This window comes from Mesoplodon densirostris, chromosome 13 (assembly GCF_025265405.1).
Source record: "Mesoplodon densirostris isolate mMesDen1 chromosome 13, mMesDen1 primary haplotype, whole genome shotgun sequence".
Taxonomy (NCBI): domain Eukaryota; kingdom Metazoa; phylum Chordata; class Mammalia; order Artiodactyla; family Ziphiidae; genus Mesoplodon; species Mesoplodon densirostris.
In genome coordinates this window covers 28,346,586-28,370,791 of record NC_082673.1, presented here as the reverse complement: position 1 = coordinate 28,370,791, position 24,206 = coordinate 28,346,586, and the positions used below count along the sequence as shown (strand labels likewise).

At 39.8% G+C, this 24,206-nt stretch overlaps 1 protein-coding gene across 1 annotated transcript; it reads right to left on the bottom strand.

The window, feature by feature from the left end:
- Positions 1–6,614: 6,614 nt before the first annotated feature.
- CA2 (carbonic anhydrase 2) lies at positions 6,615–21,825 on the bottom strand. The gene is made up of 7 exons (XM_060115797.1): positions 21,700–21,825; positions 20,386–20,583; positions 13,392–13,510; positions 12,876–12,968; positions 11,811–11,873; positions 8,806–8,961; positions 6,615–7,229 (listed from the first exon to the last, which is right to left on the bottom strand). The coding sequence occupies exons 1-7, from the start codon at positions 21,731–21,733 to the stop codon at positions 7,110–7,112; spliced, it is 783 nt and encodes a 260-aa protein (XP_059971780.1). The 5' UTR covers positions 21,734–21,825; the 3' UTR covers positions 6,615–7,109.
- Between the last annotated feature and the right edge of the window lie 2,381 nt (positions 21,826–24,206).

The following is a 24,206-nucleotide window of genomic DNA, read 5'->3' as shown; positions in this document are numbered from 1 at the left end:
GATCCCACATGCCGCAGAGTGACTGGGCCCGTGAGCCATGGCCACTGAGCCTGCGCGTCCGGAGCCTGTGCTCCGCAACAGGAGAGGCCACAACAGTGAGAGGCCCGCATACCACAAAAAAACAAAACAAAACAAAAAAAGAGATGGCCTTAGTTTTGTGTGACAGGAAAATAGATCTTATTTTGAGCATGCATACAAGAGCGAGTATCTCTTGAGCGCTTACCATGTGCCAGACTACAATGGTGCTCTTTGTACAAACCGCATTTACTTCTGACATCAACCCTCTGATATATATTATCACCATTTTACACATGAAAGAACAGGTTTGAGTCACGAAGCAACTTGTTCAAGGTCACACAGTCTGAAAAACATCTCTCAGTTGGACTCTAAAGGCTATATACTTCCTGCTCTAGACTTCTTTCTTGATGTTTCTTTTTGGTTTGTTTCTGATACCATACCTATAAAACTCTATGGATAACAATGATGCGCATGAAACACCTTTTTCCTCGAAGCTGATATTTCTATTTTCATGCCCCAACCGACTAAGATAAGCTAAGAAAGTGCTCTCCATAGTAGTTAATCTCCCCCAGAGTGGTCGGTAAATAAAACAAGTAAAAATGTCAATCTGAAATGGATTCATTATCTCCTTTTCTGGTTGCATAATGGCTCTGTAGACTTGGAAGCAAAGGGGAAAAAAGCTCGTTCTTCATTCATCTAGTATGTACTTCACAGAACAATCGGGGCACACATGAATTCTTGGGTGCATTGTCCAAGAATGCAGCACAGATGGCATCCTGATCCCTAGGAGAAAAAGAGGAAAGATGACATACGGAGTCATTCACAGCTGTTTGTGAGCAGCAGCCCGGTCTGTGTTGGACTAATACTGAAGACTTTTCATCTTTAGTCACTTTTGGGGTCTATAACTTCTTACTGGTCATAGCTGATTTTTTTTATTGTTTTTTAAGCATGATAGTATTCATTTTACATGGATTATCTTCCACAACCCTTATGTGATGGCTAGTATTATAATCCTCAATTTACAGATGAGGAAAAGGAGATTTAAAGAGATTAAATAACTTGCCCCAGTTCATGCTCTAAGAGACAAAAAGCCAGGCATTGAATCTAGACAATCCATTATGATTAACCACAACATTTGCTGCCCTTAAATCCTGCTCATGTTGGTGCCACAATCTTGTTTAAGGCCCCATCCATCTTTCAAGTGAGATTGCAAATGTCTCTTCTGTTTTGAGCCTGTTTTCAACTGACAGGGGAGAAGTGAATAATGAAACAGTGGATAATGTAAAAGGAATTTACATTTGACTTTTTAAAAAACTGTGATAAAATCCACATAAAATTGACCATTTTAATCATTGTTAAGTTGCCAGTCACTCTGTGTGTGGGTGTATGTTTAACAAAAATTGTTTTGAAATTCTATATATGTGCACAGGTCTCAGAGCTGAAAGGCATCATACCTCCTGCCAGAACTTTCTGAGAATAAACTTCAGACAACAAAGCACACAGACTTGAAAATTTTTACAAAGGAGAAACTCAAGTGCAGTGAAGGGAGGGAGAGAAAGACAGACTAGTGACTGAGGGTTGGAGACCCCTGCTTGGGAGGGTGTGCTGGCCTCTGCCACACAAGCCAGAATCATTCTTCTAAGAGGAAGTCCAGGAACATTGCCTTCTCTAAAAACACTGGGGACATCCAAACACCAAAGGTGTGTGGAGAAAATCTTCAGGTGCCTGGGGTTGCCGGCTTGGATGGTAGAAGCCGGCAGTTCCAGTCTCCGTGGAGGAAAGAGTGCAGGGGGCGGGAACTGCACTGGGCCCACTCTCTCCACAAGCAACTGCAGGCCCCTGGGGCTGAGGGCTGAGCCTCCTTCCAAGCATGTAAACTTGTAAGGCAAGTCCTCAATAGCAGAGTCACCATGCTGCTCTGCAGAATGTAACTCCATCAGGTATCCTGGTGATGGGATTCTCCCCCAAATCTCACAGAAAGACCATCCGACCCTAGGATGTCACACATATAAAGGAAGTTGTGTGATTCTCTACTTGTTAAACATATACCTTTCAGTACCAGAGACTACAGAGTTTTCTCTTATTTCATTCCATCAAATAGTTAGAAATATTACAAGAAAAGTAATGACACTACCTGTTGTTGACTTATTTAAGCACTATTTACTTCATAATGAAGGTAGGGTTTCAGGACAGAGAGAGAATGGAGAGAAAAGGGGAAGAAACACAAATTAAATATCTCCTAGATTTTTACCAATTAAGCTAAAGAGATCTCTTGAAGTTTCCATAACAACATATTGCTAGGTATAACAACGATAGTAATTTTGAAATATTTTCTGATGGACCTTCCTCTACTGGTGAAACCAATTTTCTTTATGTGCATTTTATCTGCTGTTATGACTGTGGGGAAGGGTTCTGGTGAATATTGCTTCCAGAAGAAAACAGTATAAGGGCAGCCCCATCATATATGAAGAAGAGACAGACTACCTTTCTGACCAGTGTAAAGAGGAGGATGGGAGGGGAAGTTAGAAAAGAGGTCAGGTACCAATGTCCTCATCCCCACTGCCACCTTCTTTCAGGGTCAAATCTGGGTGATGAGGGGAAAGCAAGGCCCCCAGTACCTGGGTCAGAAGAGGGAGGCTGTCTCTGTATGATTCTTCCTGTGTGAAAGGGGCTTTCGTTATACTCTGTTCCCTTTTGGAAACAGCATTCACCTGGACCCTCTCCTAGGGCTATAATGGGAGAGTACAGAACTTTGCAATCAGGGCAGTGGTGGGGATAAATTCAGCCATAGACACCTCCAAAGACCAGATGAAACAAGTGTCAGCAGACACAGACTGAGGCCAGGGCCAGCCTAGGCAGGCCACTCCACGGCGGAGGCCATCTAGCACCTAGGGGACCTCTTACGGATCCAGGCCTGCTCCAGTCATCCAGACATGCCATTTGTGTGGCCTGGTGTGGAATTAGAGATAGGAAACCTTTAAAAATCTGCTTCAAACCAGAATAGATTGAGATGCTCTTTGGTGGCAGGTTTGAGGTTTCAACCACCCCACCACCACTACACAGAGCATTGTGGATGAGGGTGGGCCTGGGGAAGTTGAGATGAGCCTTAGTAAATAAAGAGCTACATTTTCTTTGCACACAAAGTGCAGAGTGCACGTCTGAGAGCAGGGCATCTTCCAACACCCACCCACTCGACTCATTTCAGATCTAGGACAAAGTTTACTCCCCTCAGAAGGCTTTTCCTGATTAATTCCATCCCACACATGTTTGCCAAACACCAGCTATGTACACAGAGCTCAGCAGTGAAACAAAAACTGCCCTCCAGGGGCTTTCAAGGCTGGAAGGGAGACAGATGTGTCATGATTGTAGTCCCAGGTGGAGAAGGGTACTGATGTTAGAAGCCATAGAATCACAAACTCTTCTGAATGAGAGATTGGGGGTTGATGTTAAGAGCTGTTGTTAGAGCTTGGCATCCAAGGACGGGTAAGATTTCACAGTTAGGGATGGAGAGGAGGAACATTCTAGGCCAAGGAATGATTTCTACCAGGGCTCCAAGGCTGGACAGGTAAACTTTTGGCTATTCACAGTTTATTTTCATATGGATTTTCCATATAATTCCTGCATCTGTATTATGTTCCCATTGCTGCCAAAACAAATCACCACAAACTTATGGCTTAAAACAACAGATTTATTATTTTACCTTTCTAGAGGTCAGAAGTCCAAAGTGAGTCTTACAGGGCTAAAGTCCAGGTGTCAGCAGGGCTGGTTCTGGAGGCTCCAGAGGAGAGTCTGTTCCTTGCCTCTTCCAGATTCCAGAGGCTGCCAGCTTCCCTTGCTTGTGGCTGCATCAACCCAGTCTCTGCTTCTGTTGCCCCATCTCCTTCCTCTGCTTCTGACCTTCTTGTCTCCCTCTGATAATAACCCTAGTGATTACAATGGACCCATGAGGATAATTCAGGATAATCACCTCATTTCAAAGTCCTTACTGTAATCAAATCTGTAAAGTCTCTTTTACAATGTAAGGTAACATATTCACAATTTGGGGATGTAGGCATCTTTGGAGGGCCCCTGTATGCCTACTACAGTATCATTTATGTTACTTTCCTTCTTTTTATTCAGTGAGAATAACTGAGTTAGAATCCTATTAGTGAAATGCAAAAGAAAAATTCAAATATACTTTAAAAAATGTAAACATACTTATACCAATTGTGATATCCATTAAGGCAGGGGTCCGCAACCCCCGAGCCATGGACAGGTACCAGTTGGTGGCCTGTTAGGAACCGGGCCACACAGCAGGAGGTGAGCGGCGGGCAATCGAGCAAGTGAAGCTTCATCTGTATATACAGCCGCTCCCCATCGCTTGCATTACTGCCTGAGCTCCGCCTCCTGTCAGCATCATGGTGAGTTGTATAGTTATTTCATTATATATTACAATGTAATAATAATAGAAATAAAGTGTACAATAAATGTAATGCAATTGAATCATCCCAAAACCATCTCCCCCAAGTGGTCCATGGAAAAATTGTCTTCCGAGAAACCGGTCCCTGGTGCCAAAAAGGTTGGGGACTGTTGCATTAAGGTATCAAGGTGAACTCCATTTAAAACTAAAAATTGTCCTTGGAGAAATAAATATTATATAATCAAAATCCTCAATAGTTAACATTAAATTGTTTCCTGCCTCCCAACATTACTTTATTAGTACTTCTCAAACTGGGGCTACCTGGGTCCCAGCAGGCACACCTGATAACCAGAAGTGACAATAAGTTGCAGGATAAACACTGCTCCAGTGCCAATTTTATTAATTGTTATAAGCCACTGAAAACATTTTATGTTAAAAATGAACATGGCTATAATACAGAGTAGAATGGAAATTTTGAGTAAATTTAGTAAAACATGAGACTTTAAAGAAGCAATGATGCACTCCAAACTGTGCCTAAGGAATTTCTTCTCTGCTTTAAGGAATATTTTGATGGAACATCTGAAAAGCATTGGTATAAATTAGAATAATTTGTGAAAGTTTTTTGTTTCTCAAAAAAAATTCAAGAAAATGTCTCCTGATTACATGTAATCCCAGCTGAAAGTGATATAAAAAGTTTTCATTGCAGAATCTAGAGATCATTTATTAAGCACCAAGAATATCATAATTCATCTATATATAGATCTCAGTTGTTGACAAGTTTCTACTTCCATATATAACTGATAACCAATATGTAAAAATATGCACAAATTAAACTCTTCGTATTTAGAAGAGGCCCTCTGCAGCTCACATGGAGTAGATTTACTTTTTCTTTTCTTTTTTTTTTTTTTTGATTTGAAAAATAAGGGATTTTTTTAACATCTTTGTTGGAGTATAATTGCTTTACAATTGTGTGTTAATTTCTGCTGTATAACAAAGTGGATCAGCTATACTTATACATACATTCCCATATCTCCTCCCTCTTGCGTTAGTTCATACACGATTCTGTTTAAGGTTGGCTTTGTGGGTTCCATACTCAAAGCAATAAACAACAAATTAGAGGAGAAACCTTGCTCCAGGAAACTAAGTTGACAAACTCACACACACACACACACACACACACACAACCACATTTAAAATGTGTTATTTTCGACCACCTCTTATACACCAGACATTACCGCATATAATTATGAATATCCTGGATGTTATTCTCTTTTTACACTCAGGATCAGAGAGGTTGAGAAGAGCTGGGATTCAAAACAAATCATCAAACTCCAAAGCCTGTGATCTTTCTTCTGCAGAAAACTCTGCTTAGTTCTTTAGGAAAGCAGGTGAGAGTGAGTTTAGAGAGTTTGCTATTTCTGCTAAGAAAGAGGTTTTTTTCCTCGAAGTGTGGAACCTGAGTTATGTGTTAAATTTGGCTTCCTATAATAACTCATTAGCCAGACATCCATGGTCCTGGCATGGGGCTAGATCCAAAATAGCCATAGTAGTGGGAGATTGATATTTCATCTATCTACTCTTCTTCCTACCTGTAATAGGGTAATTTACCTTCCTAAGATTCGAATGACTCTTTTACTTCTGGGTACCACTTGGATTCCCTTTTTGAATAAAATGGATTTTTATTTATTGTATTTCCAGGGAGCATGTGTTGATTCAGGACATCCCCCCACCCCCCTTCTGCTGTTCATATCACCACTTCCTCTCTCCTTTGTAGGATCAGTCCTCATGGAGATCACATGAGTGAGTGCTCACAAATCACTTAAAACAGTGCATGGCAAATAATAAATGACCTACAGGGGTTTTCCTTTTATGGAGACTCCAGCAATTATGAGAAAGTCAATTATGATGGCTTATTATTAACAGTGAATTAATATGAATTATAAAAGTATGCATTTGCTCCTCCACTATTACCCACTGCCCAGCATAAAATAAAATAACCCAAAATAGAATTCCAGATTTTATTAGAGAATATATCTAAAATACAATATTTATTAAGTTATGATATATTATTTGAATGGAAATATACTCTGTATCACAACTATAACAATCTTTACAGATAATACTTCATTTACATCCCTATATTTCAAAAGTCACTAGATTACAACATAATTCATATTTAAGATAACATTGCTACAAATATATATGAATTTAAAATTTTTCTTTAATTTACCATATTGGAACCACAAACATTTATTTTATCTGATTTACATTACATAGGATCATGACTATTTTACCTGATTTATATTACACAGCTCAATTTGTCTCATTATATGGCTTTGCATTCAATCATCCTACTTTTTTATGTTTTAAAAATAACATTTTAGTGAACAATTGTGAGTGCTCATTAGCCCACGTGCTATGAACAAAATCAAGGTACTTTTCTCCTACTCCTTATATTATTCTCTGTTACAAAAAGGCTACTACCATAAGCAAAGCACCAGTCACAGCAATTCTGTCAAGCCTGATAATTGGTCTAGGTTTTCACATTTTAGTAGTAAGCACGTCAGGTCTAGAAGGGTCTAGAAAACCAGATAGATACAAAGCAGCCAGGGTCCAATTCACCAAGGTAGACTTGCGCTTAGCTAAAGGGAAACCCAAAGACTCTTCATTGGACACTGGCTCTGGGACCATCTTATTTGAAGGAAGCTTTGATTTGTCTGTTTTTCAGTGGTTGAGTCGGGCGCCAGTTGTTCACCATCAGGTGTTCAGGTTCGCCCTCTGCGTTGAAGTTAAGGGTACAGAATTTTGATATCTAAAAGACAAAATCAAAGATGAAAAAATTAAAAATAAAAGTTTCACAGGAGTATTCAATTATGTGTTTGTATTAAATCTTGAAATACATTCCCCAATATTCACAGTTCCATGTTGCAATGTTCAAAATTTAATTTGATTCCCAATAGATATATAATCACATATAGATCACATATATATGCATGTATACAACAAATCAATTTCTATAAAATACACACAAAATCTTGCTGTCATTTGAAAGGAAATTTTTGGTGAGCTTGTTTTTTTTCCTCTTTTAATTCTATAATCAAACATCAAAAGCCTATAAAATAATTCTGAGATGTAAAGTAATAATAACAATTCTAGATCCCAATTGAGGTTTGGTTTTCTACCCCAGGGAAGATAAACGACAGCATCTGTACAATTAGATGAAGTGATTCAGGATCTTCAAATTCCGGGGCTGAATATTGGGCTGACATCTCTTCTTAAATTTATAGAAACACAGGAATGAATCTGCCCAAGCTGGGATTTCAAATCCTTATCATTTGTTAATTTTGATTCCCTTTTAAACTTGTGTCAGTTCCTGGCACAGTGATGTGACATAGGCAGCCCTCAACCAGTTTTTTTCTTCTCTGAGGTTGTTTTTGCAAAGTGGCACTTCCCTTTCCTTAAACATGACTTGATCTAAATGAAGAAGGGTGGTTTGGGAAGTCATGTAGTTGCCCATGAATCAATAGCCTTGAACCTGATCTCTTTGGTCCACTAATGATCCTTCGATCACCCCCCAGGAAGTCAACTTCATGTAAGCCAACTACTGTAACATGCACAACCATTGTCACTGCAGTGCACTGATCAGTCAAACAGCATAAACTACATTGTATAGGACATGTGTTTCTGGTCTGAGCTGCTAAAGCAATCTGGAGTGACTTTTTTTTTTTGCGGTACGTGGGCCCCTCACTGTTGTGGCCTCTCCCGTTGCGGAGCACAGGCTCCGGACGTGCAGGCTCAGCGGCCATGACTCACGGGCCCAGCCACTCCGTGGCATGTGGGATCCTCCTGGACCGGGACACGAACCCGTGTCCCCTGCATCGGCAGGTGGACTCTCAACCACTGTGCCACCAGGGAAGCCCTGGAGTGACTTTTAATAGACATATTTTCTCTAAGGGATGACTCTTGCCTTTGTCAGGATCCAGAAATGTATTCTGACATAAATAAACTGCAGTAAGCTCTTAGGTGAGTGAGCAGTAGGCCGGGAATTATCACCCATACCTATGCACCCTTGAATATAAAATCTCTTTGTTCCCAGCCTCAGTTTCTTCATAGCTTACGAAAAAAGCATTTATTAGGTGACAGACACTTTTCTCATGTAATCTTCAATTTTATCCAACTCTAGAGTAAAAAAGAAAAAACTGCCTAAGCTTATAGTTAACAACAAAAAATAATTATTGAGTGCTGATTATATATGCCAAGCACTGTTGTTGGCACTAGTTGCACAGCTAGAAGCAGCAGGAGGAGGATTAAAGCCCAGGTCTGTCTAACTCCAAAGGCCAAGTCCTTCTGCCTGGACTAAATGCTCCACCTGACTTTAGCAAACAGACCTGCTCCCTGCTAACAGAGATGGGTTCTTTGAGCACGAGCCAGGTCACACTTTCCAGGAGAGGAGGGGTGGTCAGTGAACCGGGGTAGGTCCAGTAGTCCAAGCTTTCAGGAAGGAGGCCACGAGGATCGAAGTTAGTGAAGTCGGCGCTCTTACCCTGGAACAAGGAAATACACATGTTAAAAGTGTCACATGATCAGAGTAGTGGGCAGGCAGGAGAATAGGAAACAGAAATATTCCCCTCTGGTACCCAGAAAACTTTCAATTTTTTTAGAGAGAAGTTCCATGTTCACCAGAAGTTCCATGTTCCATGTTCACCAGAAAGCAGAATAAAACAAATTAACAGAAGACATTTGACATGGAAATTTAGATTGGCAGATATGAGCAAGAGAACCTGACTCTTAATTTCACCTATCCATTTTCTCACCTTGTCCTCTAAAACAGAGGTACCCAACCTTTTTGGCTGGTTTCGTGGAAGACAATTTTTCCACGGACCAGGGGAGGGGGTGGAATGGTTTGGGGACAATTCAAGCGCATTACATTTACTGTGCACTTTATTTCTTTATTACATTGTAATATATAATGAAATAACTATACAACTCACCATAATGCAGAATCAGTGGGAGCCCTGAGCTTGTTTTCACTTGACACTCACTGATAGGTTTTTTTTGTTTGTGTTTTTTTGTTTTGTTTTGTTTTGTTTTTGCGGTACGCGGGCCTCTCACTGTTGTGGCCTCTCCCGTTGCGGAGCATAGGCTCCGGATGCGCAGGCTCAATGGCCATGGCTTGCGGGCCTAGCTGCTCTGCGGCATGTAGGATCTTCCTGGACCAGGGCACGAACCCGTGTCCCCTGAATCGTCAGGCAAACTCTCAACCACTGCGCCACCAGGGAAGCCCGAATGATAGGGTTTTGATATGAGTCTGCAAGCAATTGATTTATTATGGTCTCTGTGCAGTCAAACCTCTCTGCTGATGATAATCTGTATTTGCAGCCAGTCCCCGGTGCTAGCGTCACTGCCTCAGCTCCACCTCAGATCATCAGGCATTAGATTCTCATAACGAGCGTGCAACCTAGATCCCTCGCATATGCAGTTCACAGTAGGGTTCGAGCTCCTATGAGAATTTAATGTCGTCGCTGATCTGACAGGAGGTGGAGCTCAGGCGGTAATGTGAGCGATGGGGAGCGGCTATAAATACAGATGAAGCTTTGCTTACTTGCCCACCACTCACCTCCTGCTGTGCAGCCCAGTTCCTAACAGGCCACGGACCTGTACTTGTCTGTGGCCCGGGACTTGGGGACCCCTGCTCTAAAATAATCCCTTATATTTTTCTTTAAGTCATTAAATGATCATAGCCAGTATTTAAAGTGAAATTGCTGCCACTGAAATGATGCAATTTTAGGTTGCTGTAACAGAAAATATATAGTATCCTTGATGAGGAGGTATTTGTCTTGCTGTCCTATTTGATGGCTCAGTCAGAACTGAAGAACTGTATTCAGTTCTGGACACCTTGCTTTTAGAGCAACAGAAGCAACAGGAAAGAGTTACTGGAAGAGTGACAAGTTTGCTGCAAAGAGACAACTGTCATGTAAGACTAGTTAAAGGGGACTAAAGATAATTAGCCTGGGGGTAGGTAAAAGGCTGATAGAGAATAGGGTCAAGTGGAAGGAAGATTAGGTTTTGCTTTGTTTCTTTTTTTTTTTTTTTTTGAGGTATAATTGACATGTTATATTAGTTTCAGGAATACAATGTAAACATTCAATATTTGAATATGTTGTGAAATGGTCACCCACAATAAGTCAACATCTGTCAACATATATAGTCGCAGAATTTTCTTTTCTTGTGATAAGAACTTTTAAATATACTCCTAGCAACTTTCAAATAGCCAATACAGTATTATTAACTATAGACAATATAGTACTTATTTTGACTTATTTATAAGTCATCCCCACGACTTATTTTATAACCGAAAATTTGTACCTTTTGACCCCTTTCATCCATTTTGGCCTCACCCCCACCTCTGGCAACCACCAATCTATTCTCTGTATTTTTGAGTTGTTTTTTTGTTTGTTTGCTTGTTTTGTTTTGCTTATTTATTTAGATTCCACATATGAGTTCATATGGTATTTGTCTTTCTTCCTTTGACTTATCTCACTTAGCCTAATGCCCTCAAGGTCCATCCACGTTGTCACAAATGTCATGATTTCATTTTTTTTTTATGGCTGAATCCATTATATCTATCTATCTATATACCACATTTTCTTTATACATTTATTTGTTACTGGATGCTTAGGCTGTTTCTGTCTTGACAATTGTAAATAATGCTCCAGTGAATGAGAGGGTGAATATATCTTTTTGAATTAGTCTTGTAGGATCAGGTTTATTCTGTATGAATCAAGGGAGTCAAGCTCAGGGTAACAGGTGAGCATTTCAGAAGATAGATGCTGCTTCGATTTGAGGATGAGTTTTATAAAGCCAGGTTGCTACTGCTGATGGTAGTATTTATAAGCAGATACTCCATGACCTCAGCACAACTGTGCTGTGGAGCAGATTTAAACATGAATTCAAAGCGGTCATAGAATATAAATCTCCACAAAGCATGACTTGACTTGTCATGTTCACCACTGTATTTCCTATATTAACAAAGTGACCAGCATGTAGTAAGTACCCAGCAAATATCTGCTGTATGAATGAGCCAATAATTTGACCAGATGATCTTTCAGCCTCCTTGCAATCATGATTTTCTCTGACTTTTGCATATGGATGTTCAAATGATGGGAAGCAAGATTAAATAAATACAAGTCTTAAAATTATACAAGCATTAGGATCAACTTTGGGTTAAAGATAAGTTAAATAAACACATAAGCAATATTTTACCTTTATTAACTGCTTATCTAAGCACCACACGTCAAACCGAGACTACTCAATTTGAGCAAAAGAATTTTCAAAAATGAGTGGGATATGGAAAATAGGTACTTTATTCAGGTGGCAAAAAATTCAACTATACCTTTGCTTTAATGGAATCCAGCACATCAATGACTCTCTGGAGGCCTGGTTTAGCATCACCAATCTATAGAAAGAGACAAGGGACAAGATAGTGTATTCCAGTTGGCACTACACCAGCTTTTAATTAGGGCAGCTCTATGGTAAAATTTCTCCAAATAGCGAACCAAAACCCACCATTTGCTACATGCCACCCATCAGTCTTAGTTTGATCTCCCTTCTTTCACTGACAACCTCCTTCTGCTTCTTCCCCTGTAGTTCCCCTGAAGTTACCTTCTCAAATGTCACCAGTGATCTCCAACTGCCAAAGCAAAGAGCACTGTTCACGTGCTTACTTTAAGCTTCATGCAGGATTTTGCGCTATCGTCTTCCCTCCTTTTAAAAAGTCTCCCCTCTTTTGGCTTTCCTTCTGCTCTCCAGCCTCCCAAATCTCCCTTGACTCCTGTATTCAATTTTAGTCATTTAATCAGCATCTTTCCTTACAGTTTGCAGTTCCTTAGGGTTGCTTGCTGAGCAGTTTTATCCTCCTTCTTCATGCTTTCCTTGGATGATTTCATATACATTTGTAGCTTCCACCTTGACCCAGGATTTCCAGAACCATGAATCTGCAGCCCAGACCTTTCTCCACTGGGTTTACAACTATCCAGAGGGCAGCTCAACCTGTATGTCCTACTCTTGTTGCCTGAATTCTCCAATATGGAGTCACTGTGCTTCACTTCTCCAAAACTTGGTCTTAATTTAGCACTATCATAAAATAATACTATCTAGCTTAAGGTTGAATGAAAAAAAATACTAGTATTCATCCAAAATATGCCTCTTTCTCATTTCACATTTCACATGTATATACCCTTCACATTTACATCCAAATGGTGCCTATGAAATACCTCTGCAATTTTGACCTCCATCTCTACTGCTACTAGCAGATACACAGGAAAATAAGCCTGAAAAGCCTTCAGAGCCAAAGGCATTTCCTAGGCTCTTTGTAGAATGTCCTATTTGTTATGAATGTTCTGTCCGGTTAATCTTTTTTTGAAAACAGGGGATAAAAAGAATTGGGCCAACAACTAACCTTCAGAAAAATACCCAAAACAGCCAGTCCATCAGGTTGTTGAGCTGCTTTTCCAAACTCCCCGTACTTGGTGTTCCAATGAACCAAGTGGAGCTAAAGTGGAGACAAAACCACAAACAACAAATGATTTACATGATAAAAGCCTACACAGTTATCTAGCAATCTTTTCTTCACAGCTAGAGGTTACTAAAGAAAGTGAAAATGTGGATAATTTAAAATCTAAACTTGTATTTTAATTCTAATTGGCATAATATCAAGTGATTCCTTCAACAACTCTAAGACAAAGAGTTGCATACTTTTGAGGAAAGACAGGTTTATTTCTAGATTTCCATTAAAACAGATCCTCCAATTTGAATTCATTAATTTTGTGCAAATGGAGGTCTTAGAGAAAGTTTTGCAGCATTAATCGTAATATCACAAATAAAAGTTATAAAAAGCAAATGTGAAGGTCCTTTGTAAAAGAGGTGGTTTGAGTTTACAAAATTAAGCTTTTGAAAGAAAAAAAGTGTATCTTACCTCTGCAGCATATTTCTTTTTATCCACAGTATGCTCAGAACCTTGCTCATCAGATGAACCCCAGTGAAAGTGAAACTGAACCAATCTGTAGGTGCCAGTGAGGGGTCCTCCTTCTAGTACTAAAATTAAATATATATATATATATATATATATATATATATATATATATATATATACACACACACACACATTTACATACGCACGCACTCATACATATGCACGTGAAACACACACTACTGAATATTACAATCTTTAATCCCATTTTGTAGTACTAAATTTATGCCTGAACCAACATTTTCACTCTGAAAACTAAATCTAGACTCAGGTTTAGTCTACAGAGCTGAAGAGGATCATTTCAACTGTCTTATTTTTTCCTCACTTGTGTTGACTGAGGGATGGATGCTTTTCCCATCTGTTTTCTGAGCACAGTGGCACCTCTCTTCCAGATTTTTTTGGGGGCCTCCTCATAGGTTCAGGTTCAGGTTCAGAGAGAGGAAATTTTCAGGGGAACTATGAATTCCTCTGTGAATCAGGGAGGAAGTGCCCACAGCTGCTCGCCAGTGCTGGTCTGCTGCACACCGGCAAGCTGAGGAATCTCTCCTCTGCCACGGCCCAGTGACTGACCTTCAGCCGGCCTTGCTAACCTCTGATACCAGTTCTTACCAGAATTTGTGAAACAATAAGCATTCCCTTGAGCTTAACAACATAAAATCAATTTTCCATACACAGGCTTACAATTTTCCTTACACAGCAGATTGTTCCTGCTACTAATTAGCTTTATACCTTTAAAATGTTCTATTTGACTTTCTGATCTTAATTTGCTCATCTGTAGAAAGGATGCCTCCAATTATTTACTACTTCACTAAGAATTGACTGATCATCTGTGAGATGCAGTGCATAATGCTTTCTTGAAATTCTAACTTTAATAACCATCCCATGATTCTACTGTTCTGATATTAATGTAACTTTATTATACTTAAATCCATATTAGAAATCACATTCTTAGACTATAGTCTATCTGTAGATAATTAATGAGCTGTGTCTTAAGAGAGGATTAAAATAGTAAGAAATCACTGTTTCCCCCATTCCCTCCAAAAAGCCTTTTACCTAATTTATATGTATTAATGGGACTTAACTGATAAAAGCTTTTAAAATTAGTTTAGTTCTACTACTTCAATTTTATTTCTCTAGAACTGGGATTAGAACACCTTTTGTTATAAGTGTATTTTATTAGCTTTGGTTTATAATTCCACAGAGTAATGAGCCCAAACTAATTTTGGCTTTGTAAAACCAAGGGACAAAGTCTGTACAAAAAGTTTGTTCGCGCTTCACCTAAATATGCTTAGATGGTAGCAATACCCATTCATCTATTCAAAGAAAAGATAAAGCTGGCTGGAAGATACTTAAGCAGTCGGGCCTTTCTATAGCTCCTGATACAACCTCTGGATGCCAGATCTGCCTTACAATAGGCCAGGAGAAGAAAAGAATTAAAAAAAAAAAAAAAAAGAGAGCGAGAGAACAAATTATAAATGGTATTACATTACAGATCTATTAAGAAACATGAATTTGGATGTATTCTGATAATATCACATCGCTTGAAACTTAAAAACAACTTTTATTGTAGAAGTGTTTTTCTAAATCTGATAAAGAATTATCCTTATATCCCCAAAATAGACTTTTTCCAAAATGAAGGAATTCCCATTTTTCATAATTATATATACTCTTAAAACAAAATACATGTTTATAAGGTAAACTGATACCAAAATTAATTCCTTTATAATAACTTTTTTAAACTACTAACTAACTGGCTGATCATAAAAACCATTTGTAATATCATTAATTCTACGAGGTGGCAAAATTAGTTAAATAAAACCGTAATAAGTATCTGAGATAACTGATCTTATTTCAGAAAAGATTTAGAATTAGGCAAGAGTATATGAGCTTTTATTAAATAAGGCTTTCTAATACTAAAAAAAAAAAAAAGAAGAAACACTCTAAATTCAAAGATTAAACACTTTCAGGGCTAATCTATTATTCCCAGATACCTGTTTGAACTCCTGTTAAAATAAGACTATGTTGCTATGTAGATTAGAAGCCCACTGTAATTAGGAAAAGTATTAAATTCTTGAAGTTTAATTGCTACAAAAAGCAACATTTCTGGTCTTCTTCAACTAATTGGTCATTCCTCAGCAAATTCTTAGCATGGAGTTTAGTCAAGGAAATCCCTCAAAACATTGTTATAATAATAAATTGACATAAACTCTAATAAAGGTAGCATACATCTTTTTATTTGAGAAATAGGAAAGACAAGGTTAAAGATGGAGCTTATGCAATATTCTGGATCTACTTATTTTTTTACTTAATTTGATTGCTCTAAGCCATTTTCTAAACTACCCCAGTTTAAAATAAAACCTATTTTTCTAATGCAAAAATAATTTTAAAGAATATCAGAAATTGCTGATATTCTTAAAAAAAATTTTTTTTTCTCTGTAAAATCTGTTAGTGGGGCTCTGAAGAGTCAATCACCTCTTGTACCACAGAACTGTTTTCCACAAGTGATAGAGATACGTAAATGGGGTTTTCTACTCAAAGACTCAACGTCTTGTCCAAGACTCATCCAAAGTTAATTTAAATCCAAATCTCAAAACCAAGAGCCCCAGAAGATTTTAACTTTTATGATATTCCATCAATTATACATACTATATATATAACACAAAATAAGCACTAAATGTAATATTATAATCTGTCTTCCTATACATATTACTTATGTAAATTATACATTACTTGTGAAAAGAGATTCATTCCAGTAATATTGAAATAAATTAGATACTTATACAAATTAAAAATTTAATGTTAAAAATGTTTTTCCTTCTTAATCACTTTATTATTACTTAATATAAGACGCATCCAAATAACAAACTAAAGACCTTAGTGAATGTCAATCATCTCTCTTAACTCCAAAATGCAAATAAACTACTCCCAATAATCCTTAGTTTAAAACTAAAATTTAAGGAATTTCCTATTAATGAAGTAAATGAATAAGTCTACTAAAAACACATTTCTAGCAGGTGAATAATTTTCTCTATGAATAATTTGAAATTTATTAAATCGGTTTTGGTTTTTCGGCAGTGGTCAATAATCCTAGGGCTACCTACTAAGGTTAAAAAAACAAAGGTCAGTGTAGAAAAATCTGAGAAATAGACACCCACATTCCATTTCTTTTTATGTAGTGAAATGTTTAGCTGTCACTTTCACTTGTGTAAGCACAATTAAGATTCAAGAGAACAGAAATTTTCAGTTTCAGGTTTATGGCAATTGTACGAGAGTAAAAAAAAAGTAACTCTTTGACATGAACATAATTAAATACAGTGTCTAGAATGCTTTTGTCAGTTTTATAGAAGCTTAGGGTTCTGCTCACACCGTTAGCAGTATGCAGGATAAGCCCTTCCATTTTTTGTTGTTCTGTTTCCTTTAATTTATAATTGTTTGTAAAAGGAAAATGTTAAAGCTTCAAAAGCAAGTCCCTGAAAATCAAGCAGGACTCTTGTATGACGATCCATTATATCATATAAACAATGATCTGCTTGAAATGAGCACAGGTGAACTCAGCTTCCTTCCTTCTCTTTCTTGAAATAATAAAAACGGATAAAAATATTCCAATTTCTAAAAGCAGAAATGATGTGAGAGTTGTATATGGGTTGGCCCAATAATTTGAGCATTGGTTTTTCAATGATATTTGCCTCTAACTTTGCTACAAAGCAGGAGAGTTTTAAACTCATTAATAAAAGTTAATAAGTTAGCAGGAGTTAACAATTTGACTACTATTCTTTTATCGCAGATGAACCATGTAATAAAAGATCTCAAGCAGGAAGATTTATTTTTTAATAATTAAAAAAAAAAACCTAACAGGATTAACAATTTTTCATTAATTTAAGGTGGTTTGTTTTTAAAGGAATTTAGAAGATTGATGAGAGCTTTAACTCAAGCTTCTAGTTAAAGCCTATTAATTCCACATTTAAAAAGATTTCTCTCAAGCTTAAACATAGCAATAAATTCTCCCAGTTCAGTTCCTTACACCCAAGTATTTAAGTTTGGGTATAAGATAACATTTAGGATACATCTGAAAATCTGAGTCTATGAGAAGTTCTAGAAGACTGAAATCTCCCTAGGGGTGGAGGGGGGAAGTAAATGAACTGAAGCATTTAACTACAGAAAATAAAGGATATCTAAAAATGTTAACACCATGAAAATAATTCCTAACAAAAAGAGATGATAAACTGTCCATTTTAAAAAACTGAATGACCAAAATGAAAAATTGTTTTTTGACTTAAGTGAACAGAAAAGTATATCAGGTTTTTTTTGTTTTGTTTTTTGCGGTACGTGCACCTCTCACTGCTGTGGCCTCTCCCATTGTGGAGCACAGGCTCCGGACACGCAGGCTCAGTGGCCATGGCTCATGGGCCCAGCTGCTCCAGGGCATGTGGAATCTTCCCGGGCCGGGGCATGAACCCGTGTCCGCCTGCATCAGCAGGTGGACTCTCAACCACTGCACCACGATGGAAGCCCAAGTATATGAGTTTTTAAAAACATGGTACAAGTACAAACACACTAAATATTAACTATGATGGTCCTTCAAAGATTCTTATTCAATTTCTGTTTTTAAGTGGTTGCCATTTAGTCTCATTCCAACAAACTAAGAAGGAGATGATTAGCAAGTAACAAACTCTTGAGTGTTCTGTTTCTTCATGTTTATTTTAAGTGGGTTTGACTAGAGTATCTCTACCATTTGTTCTAACTTGAGAGTCTAGGATCTTAAAAAAAAAAGTCTAAAGGGTGTTTCTCTGCATGGTATGATTGGTTTTGTTTCACTTTGTTTTCTTTTTTCTATCCTGTAGATGTGTTTTCCCTTAACATCAACATTTAATATATTCTGTATTCTAGAAAAAAAAAAAAGCTTCCTTGTTTAATCAAAACAACTGCAAATGTTGAAGAGGTATGGGCAAAAGTACAAAGGAGTCTTTTATATTTAAAGGAGAACAAGTCTTTCTAACATTCACTCCTCTTGTTTTTACTGTACCTCTTGCCTGGCTCTCTCAAGTCCCCCATGTTTCCTACTTCCTTTTGCCTGGAGTCTGCTCCAAGACACTGAAATCCTTCAAGCCTCATCCTTCAACCACAAACTTTATTCACCCTGAAAAGTCTTTTCTGACTTGCTCAGGCCAACTCCAAACCTGCTTTCCATATTTCCTTGGAATACTTCCTTGTTGCACTTATCAAAGTGACTGTCAGCATCTATTATTTCTATGTCTTTCTAGTTGAGGTATTGCCATCATGGCCTCTGGGGATGCAGGAGAGGGACCAGGACTCCATCCTGCCCTCAAGATGCCTAGCTTGTCTTACATATAAGTGGTATTCGTAAGAATTTTTTTTTTGCATAAAAACTAGGTGAATAATACCTCTGTCTCTAAAGACATGGGTTTGAGCCTCTATCTGAACCACTTGATTTTCATCTGTTTCACAATCTAAACATGGCCAGTTGCTTTAGTAATATATGTGTTATTCACCAGAAGTAGTTAGACAAAGGTGGCTAGCTCTCATCAGTTCCTGCTTATGTAGAAATCCATCAGAACTTGACATATTCATGGTAAGACATATTACTATGTAATAATGTCATATATAAAATCAGTACATAGTTTAATATAATAAATGGCATGTTTGGGACAATATAAAAGCAAGATTTTAAAATACCATCAAGTGATGGGAAGTAATTTTAAAGCTAATTAAAAACTTAATTCAAAAAACTTATCAGAGATGCAATAGCTACAACAATTTCCTAATAAAGGCAGTCAAATGGTGTGTAGACCCGACAAGAGCAATGGTCATTTATTGAGGAATTGTTAGGTGCCAGGCACCAGGTTTTAATTTATATGTCTGTCCCATTCAATCCTTCCTCTGCAATAGATACTACTGCTACTTCAATTTTATGGTTAAGAAAACAAAAACTTAGGTTAAGTTACTATCACTCCCAAGAGGGGAGGAAGGAAGAATTTTTTTCAAAACTGTACTGAATACTTTGGATAGCTACTGAAAGAGAATAGTCAACTCTATTGTAATGACTATAATTACATTTATATACCATGTGAGTACTATAGGTCATCACTCCAACATTCTGACAGCATTATTGAATGTTGTCTCTATCTTCCCTCATTTTGCCCCAATACTCCCTGCCTCCCAGACTCCCACACCACCACACATAATGTGTTTGTAGCTCCATTCACTCAGTGTCCTTCAGAGGAAAGCACTCAGGAAAATAGGACACTGGCAACGAAATCAAGGGGATTGTTCTCCTATTTCTAAGCAAGAAAAAAAGAACAATTCAAAGGGCATTCTGTAAACAGCCTCACTACAAATAAATTATGGTAATTGGTTTTGTCAGTAATGGACCAGGTATGTCCAACCAACTCTAAAATATTTTCCTTTGTGGAATGAATTTCTGGGTGGATACCAAGATACACAGCCACCTTTATCACACTAGCCCAATGCTGAGAAAATATTTGTAAATACAATGTTTCCAAGAATTTCAGGATTTTAAAGTATTAGATTTTCATCACTCTTCTCACTGCTACTTTGCAGATCACCCTAGGATATGCTTTTTCTTGGATAAGCATCAATTCTGGGAAACAAATATTTTAGAAAGAGTCTTAAAAGTTCACTTTTTGCAAATCTCATCTTTGCTGATCTCTGTTGCCAGGGCACCTTGCCTTTTGTGACTTTTCCCAGGCATATCACAGTTATTCAATGCCCTACATAGAAACCAGGAATTTTACAGGGAGAGACAGCCCCTGCCACTTCAAAGTAATTAGCCTACTCCTCAAAGACTGCAACTTAATGAAGATTATCAGAGTGTAGTATTACAGGGGTCCTGCTGCTGCTCCTGTTAAGCTGGGAAAACAGCTACTGGCTGAAATGCACAAGTTATTTTTTAAACACTGACCTGCTTTGTCCTGGGAGTCATCAAACTCCACGTTGAAAGAGTGACCATTGTTGATAATTCTCCGGGAAGTCGCTTGCTCATAGCGAAGAGACAGAGGCTTCAGGGTAGGATCATGAACGGCTGCCTGGGTGTGGATGTCAACAGGGGACTGGCGCTCTCCCTTGGCGATGGGGAAGTCCTTATGCCATTGCTCGGGTCCTGGGTTTGAGAACAGACATGTGAACCCCCCAATGTGGGGAAGGGCACATACAGACCCCTAGAAAAGGGCAATGACTCTGGAGCCAAACTGCTCAGCTCCAGTTTTGGCGGCACCACCAAACAGCTGAATAACCTTTGGGAAAACATTTAATCTGTGCCTCAGTTTTCTCATTTGTATTAGGGGGTAATAATAACATCTAGCTTATAAAGGTTGGTGTGAGAATTAGAATCAATACATGGAAAGCTTTTAGAACAAGTAGTGAGCGCCATATAAATATTAGCCATGTTTATGCTCCTTTTACTGAAATTGAGCAACTGACACGGGGTTTGTGATTAGGATTTGGGATATGCAAGCTCACTTAGGACACTCCAGCAGATCGGAATTCCTTCCTCGAGTCCTCGGACTAGATGTAAGGACAGAGTCAACTGCTCAGGCCCGGGCACCCCTCCTTTAATGGTCAGGATCCCCATGACCTGGGGATCCCCAAACCCCTAAAGATGTTCAAAGATGCGCCAGACACATCTTTCCCTTGCGTTTGCTGGCCTGGGAGAACCCAGATCTGCGGCCCCGATAAAGCCGGGTTCCTGGTGACCTCGGAACATAAGAAGTCGAGAGATGAAAGGAAAACTCAGAAATCAGCGCAAAGGATCCAGACCAGCCCAAGAAAATGCCCCGGAACAGTTCGTGCTGAGAGTCTTAGCCACAGGTGGTGCTGAGGATGAAGTTGCGGGGGGGGGGGGGGGAGGGGGTTCCCTAATTTCTCTGCGATCAACAACTAAAATGTTTCCTTACACCCCTTCCTAGTTTATTCCTGGGTCGGGATAGGATGGTCTCCGGCTCGTGACCCTGGAGTGGCTTTCCGTGGGTCCCGCGGCTGCGGCTGCGCACCCCGTTCCCCGGGCCCTGCGCGCCGCAGCGGGACGCAGGGATTCCTCGACAGTGGTCTCGGGCTCTGCGCTGGGGGCATCCCGCTCCTGGGAGCTGCGGGCGGGGCGGGCGCCGGAGGCTCATCTGAGCCTCGGGTGCTCCGGACGGCAGCGGTAAACAGTAGGTGCGGGCGCTGCGGGTACCGGGGCCCCGGGCGCCGCGCCGCGCCGCCCGCCGCCCGCACTCACCGTTGTGCTTGCCGTATCCCCAGTGATGGGACATGGTCGCGCCGTAGGTCCGGGCTGAAGAGTTGGCGCGGATCTAAGCGGCGGCTGCTCTGGCCCCTGCAACGTGTGTCCGCGGGTCGCGCCGTCGCCGGCTTTTATAAGGCTCCCGCCAACTTCGTGCTTGGGGGCGGCCCGGGGGAGGGGGCCCCGGGTGGACCTGGGCGACGCGGGGAGGAGGTGACAGGCGGAGGTGATCTCCCCGCGCTCGGGGCGGGCCGGGCTGGAGAGCCTCCGGGGGCGGGGAGAACGCCCTCCCGGCGGGCGCTCGGCCAGGTTCAAGAGCTCCTCTCCCAACGCCCGACTCCCTCGGCCCGCGGCCCGGGTCCCCGGTCCCTGGGCAGCCACGAGGCTCCGAGCTCTCTGGGCGCGTGGCGGCGGCGGCGGCAGCTGCTCCTGGGCTCCTGGGTTGGACTGGGCTGCGGAGCGTCTACGTGCACCCCATCCCCCTCCGGGGCGCTGAGGCTGGTGGCAGCGCTGACAGCTCGGGACCCGGGCCCGGTGCCTCTCATCCCCTGTCCCCTTTGTGATCTCATCCTTGGCCTCCGAGCCCTCCCGCCCCGCCCCATTGGTCCCACCCGCGCCGAGGTCTCCAGCCCTGAGGGTTGCTGACCGGTATCCCCGGCCCTGGGCCGGCAAGCTCGGTTAGGAGCTATGACCTTGGGGCAAATAGGGATAAGGTCCCTTGAGGCCCTGGGGAGCGAGCCGCTTAGGGCTGAGAACCACGCTCCCCCTGCTGGAACGCCGTGGAATAAATCAAGAAAGAGGAGAGAGCCTCTTTTGCATAAGTCCAAACTGAGGCGAGCAAGGGAGAATGCATTTCCTTGAGAGCTGTCAAGGTCTCATATAAAGCGCTCATTTCTTCCTATCTTCTTTTTTCTCTTTACATTCAAAAATTAACTTTTCGGGAGAGACTTCCTAGATGAGTACATATTGATTTAAAGCAATCAAAACTTCTAAAGAATCACTTTTCTAACAGGAATTGGGTAAAAGAAAGAATTTCTTGCAAAAAGATGAGAATTTCCTTGGCTGACAAAGGAAACTTGGCATCTGGCATACCTAAAAACCAACTGAAAGAAATTTAAGACAGGATATTTTTGAGACAAGGCAGCATTATAGCTTTCCTGGGCCCTACGCATTTTGCCTTTATGGGTCCCTTCATAAACATACACACACGCACAAGCTCACACACACATACAGGTATTTATGGCTGTATTGATATAAAGATTAATACCTTAATATTATATATTTAAACATTTTCTTTGATCTAAATGTTCAATTTTTTTTCTGATTTTAAAAGAAAATATTTTCATGGGTATCTAAAAGGGTTGTGAGCCTGAGTCACTGTTTTTCCTGTACCTAATGGGTAAGTCAGGACTGTTTTGAGGTGGGGACAGAATTCATTTCCCTCAAGGGACTTTGCCACAAAAAGTGGAGAAGGATTTTCTGTCCTGTAGATCTCTGTGATCTTTGAGAGCATAGTATTAGAGTTAAAATTGGGGCGGCAGGACACAGTTTTACACATTTCTATCAGCCTTAACATCATATTACTCTTATAGATAAATAAAAGGATAAATTATAATGTTAGTGTAAATTTTTGTAATGTTGATCTCAAAATCATTATTTACCATTTATTTCAGTCAATTCCACACAAACAAATATGATTCATATTTAGACTTACTTGTTTTTGTCCTAAGACTCCAGAAAAGTGTATACCTCTTTGTGTTGGGGTCTTCTGGTTGATGTCACTGTGAATTCTTAAGCAATGAGCTATTTTTGATTTCTAGTAACATCAGAAAATGTAGTTTGTAGTTACAAAGAACCTTTTACTTATGCCTCTGTAGCTGCCTAGTCTTTTGTGGAGCCCAGTAAAATAATTTTGATTCTTTACATAATTTTGAAGTATTTACTTAATTCAAAAGGAGAGGGCCTTGCAGTTTCTACGACACTCTTCACTAGGCCCTGGAGATGTAAAGTTGGTAAGTGCTAAGAGTTGAATACTAAGTCTATGAATGTAAAGTGGCTTCCAAAGATTCTGTGAAGGTAGCTAGGCTTTCAGATCTGCTGGAATCCTTGTATCCCTCTCATTTTCTGTGGAGCTGGATTGTGGCTTTAATAACATGGGAGTAATAAGAGTATATTTTGATTATTAAATATCTCTAAAACTTCAAACACCACCAAACTGCAGTTCAGAAAATAGATTCTTATTATTCAAGTGAGTTTCCCCCTTCTCTCTCACTTCTGGAAAATGAACTCATTTTCAGTGGAGCAGGCCCTCCCCACAGAGCTGCGCTTGGGGAAAATGTCACATGCTCACTGCAGGGCAGAAAATATATCTCACTTTTGGATATTCAGCAGAGATCTACATTTTTTTATTAACTTTTTTTATTACAGTGATTGTCAATACTTTTTTCTGTCCATTTTTTTTCAATGATGGAGATGACTTTGTGCCTTCATGTAGATACATTCAG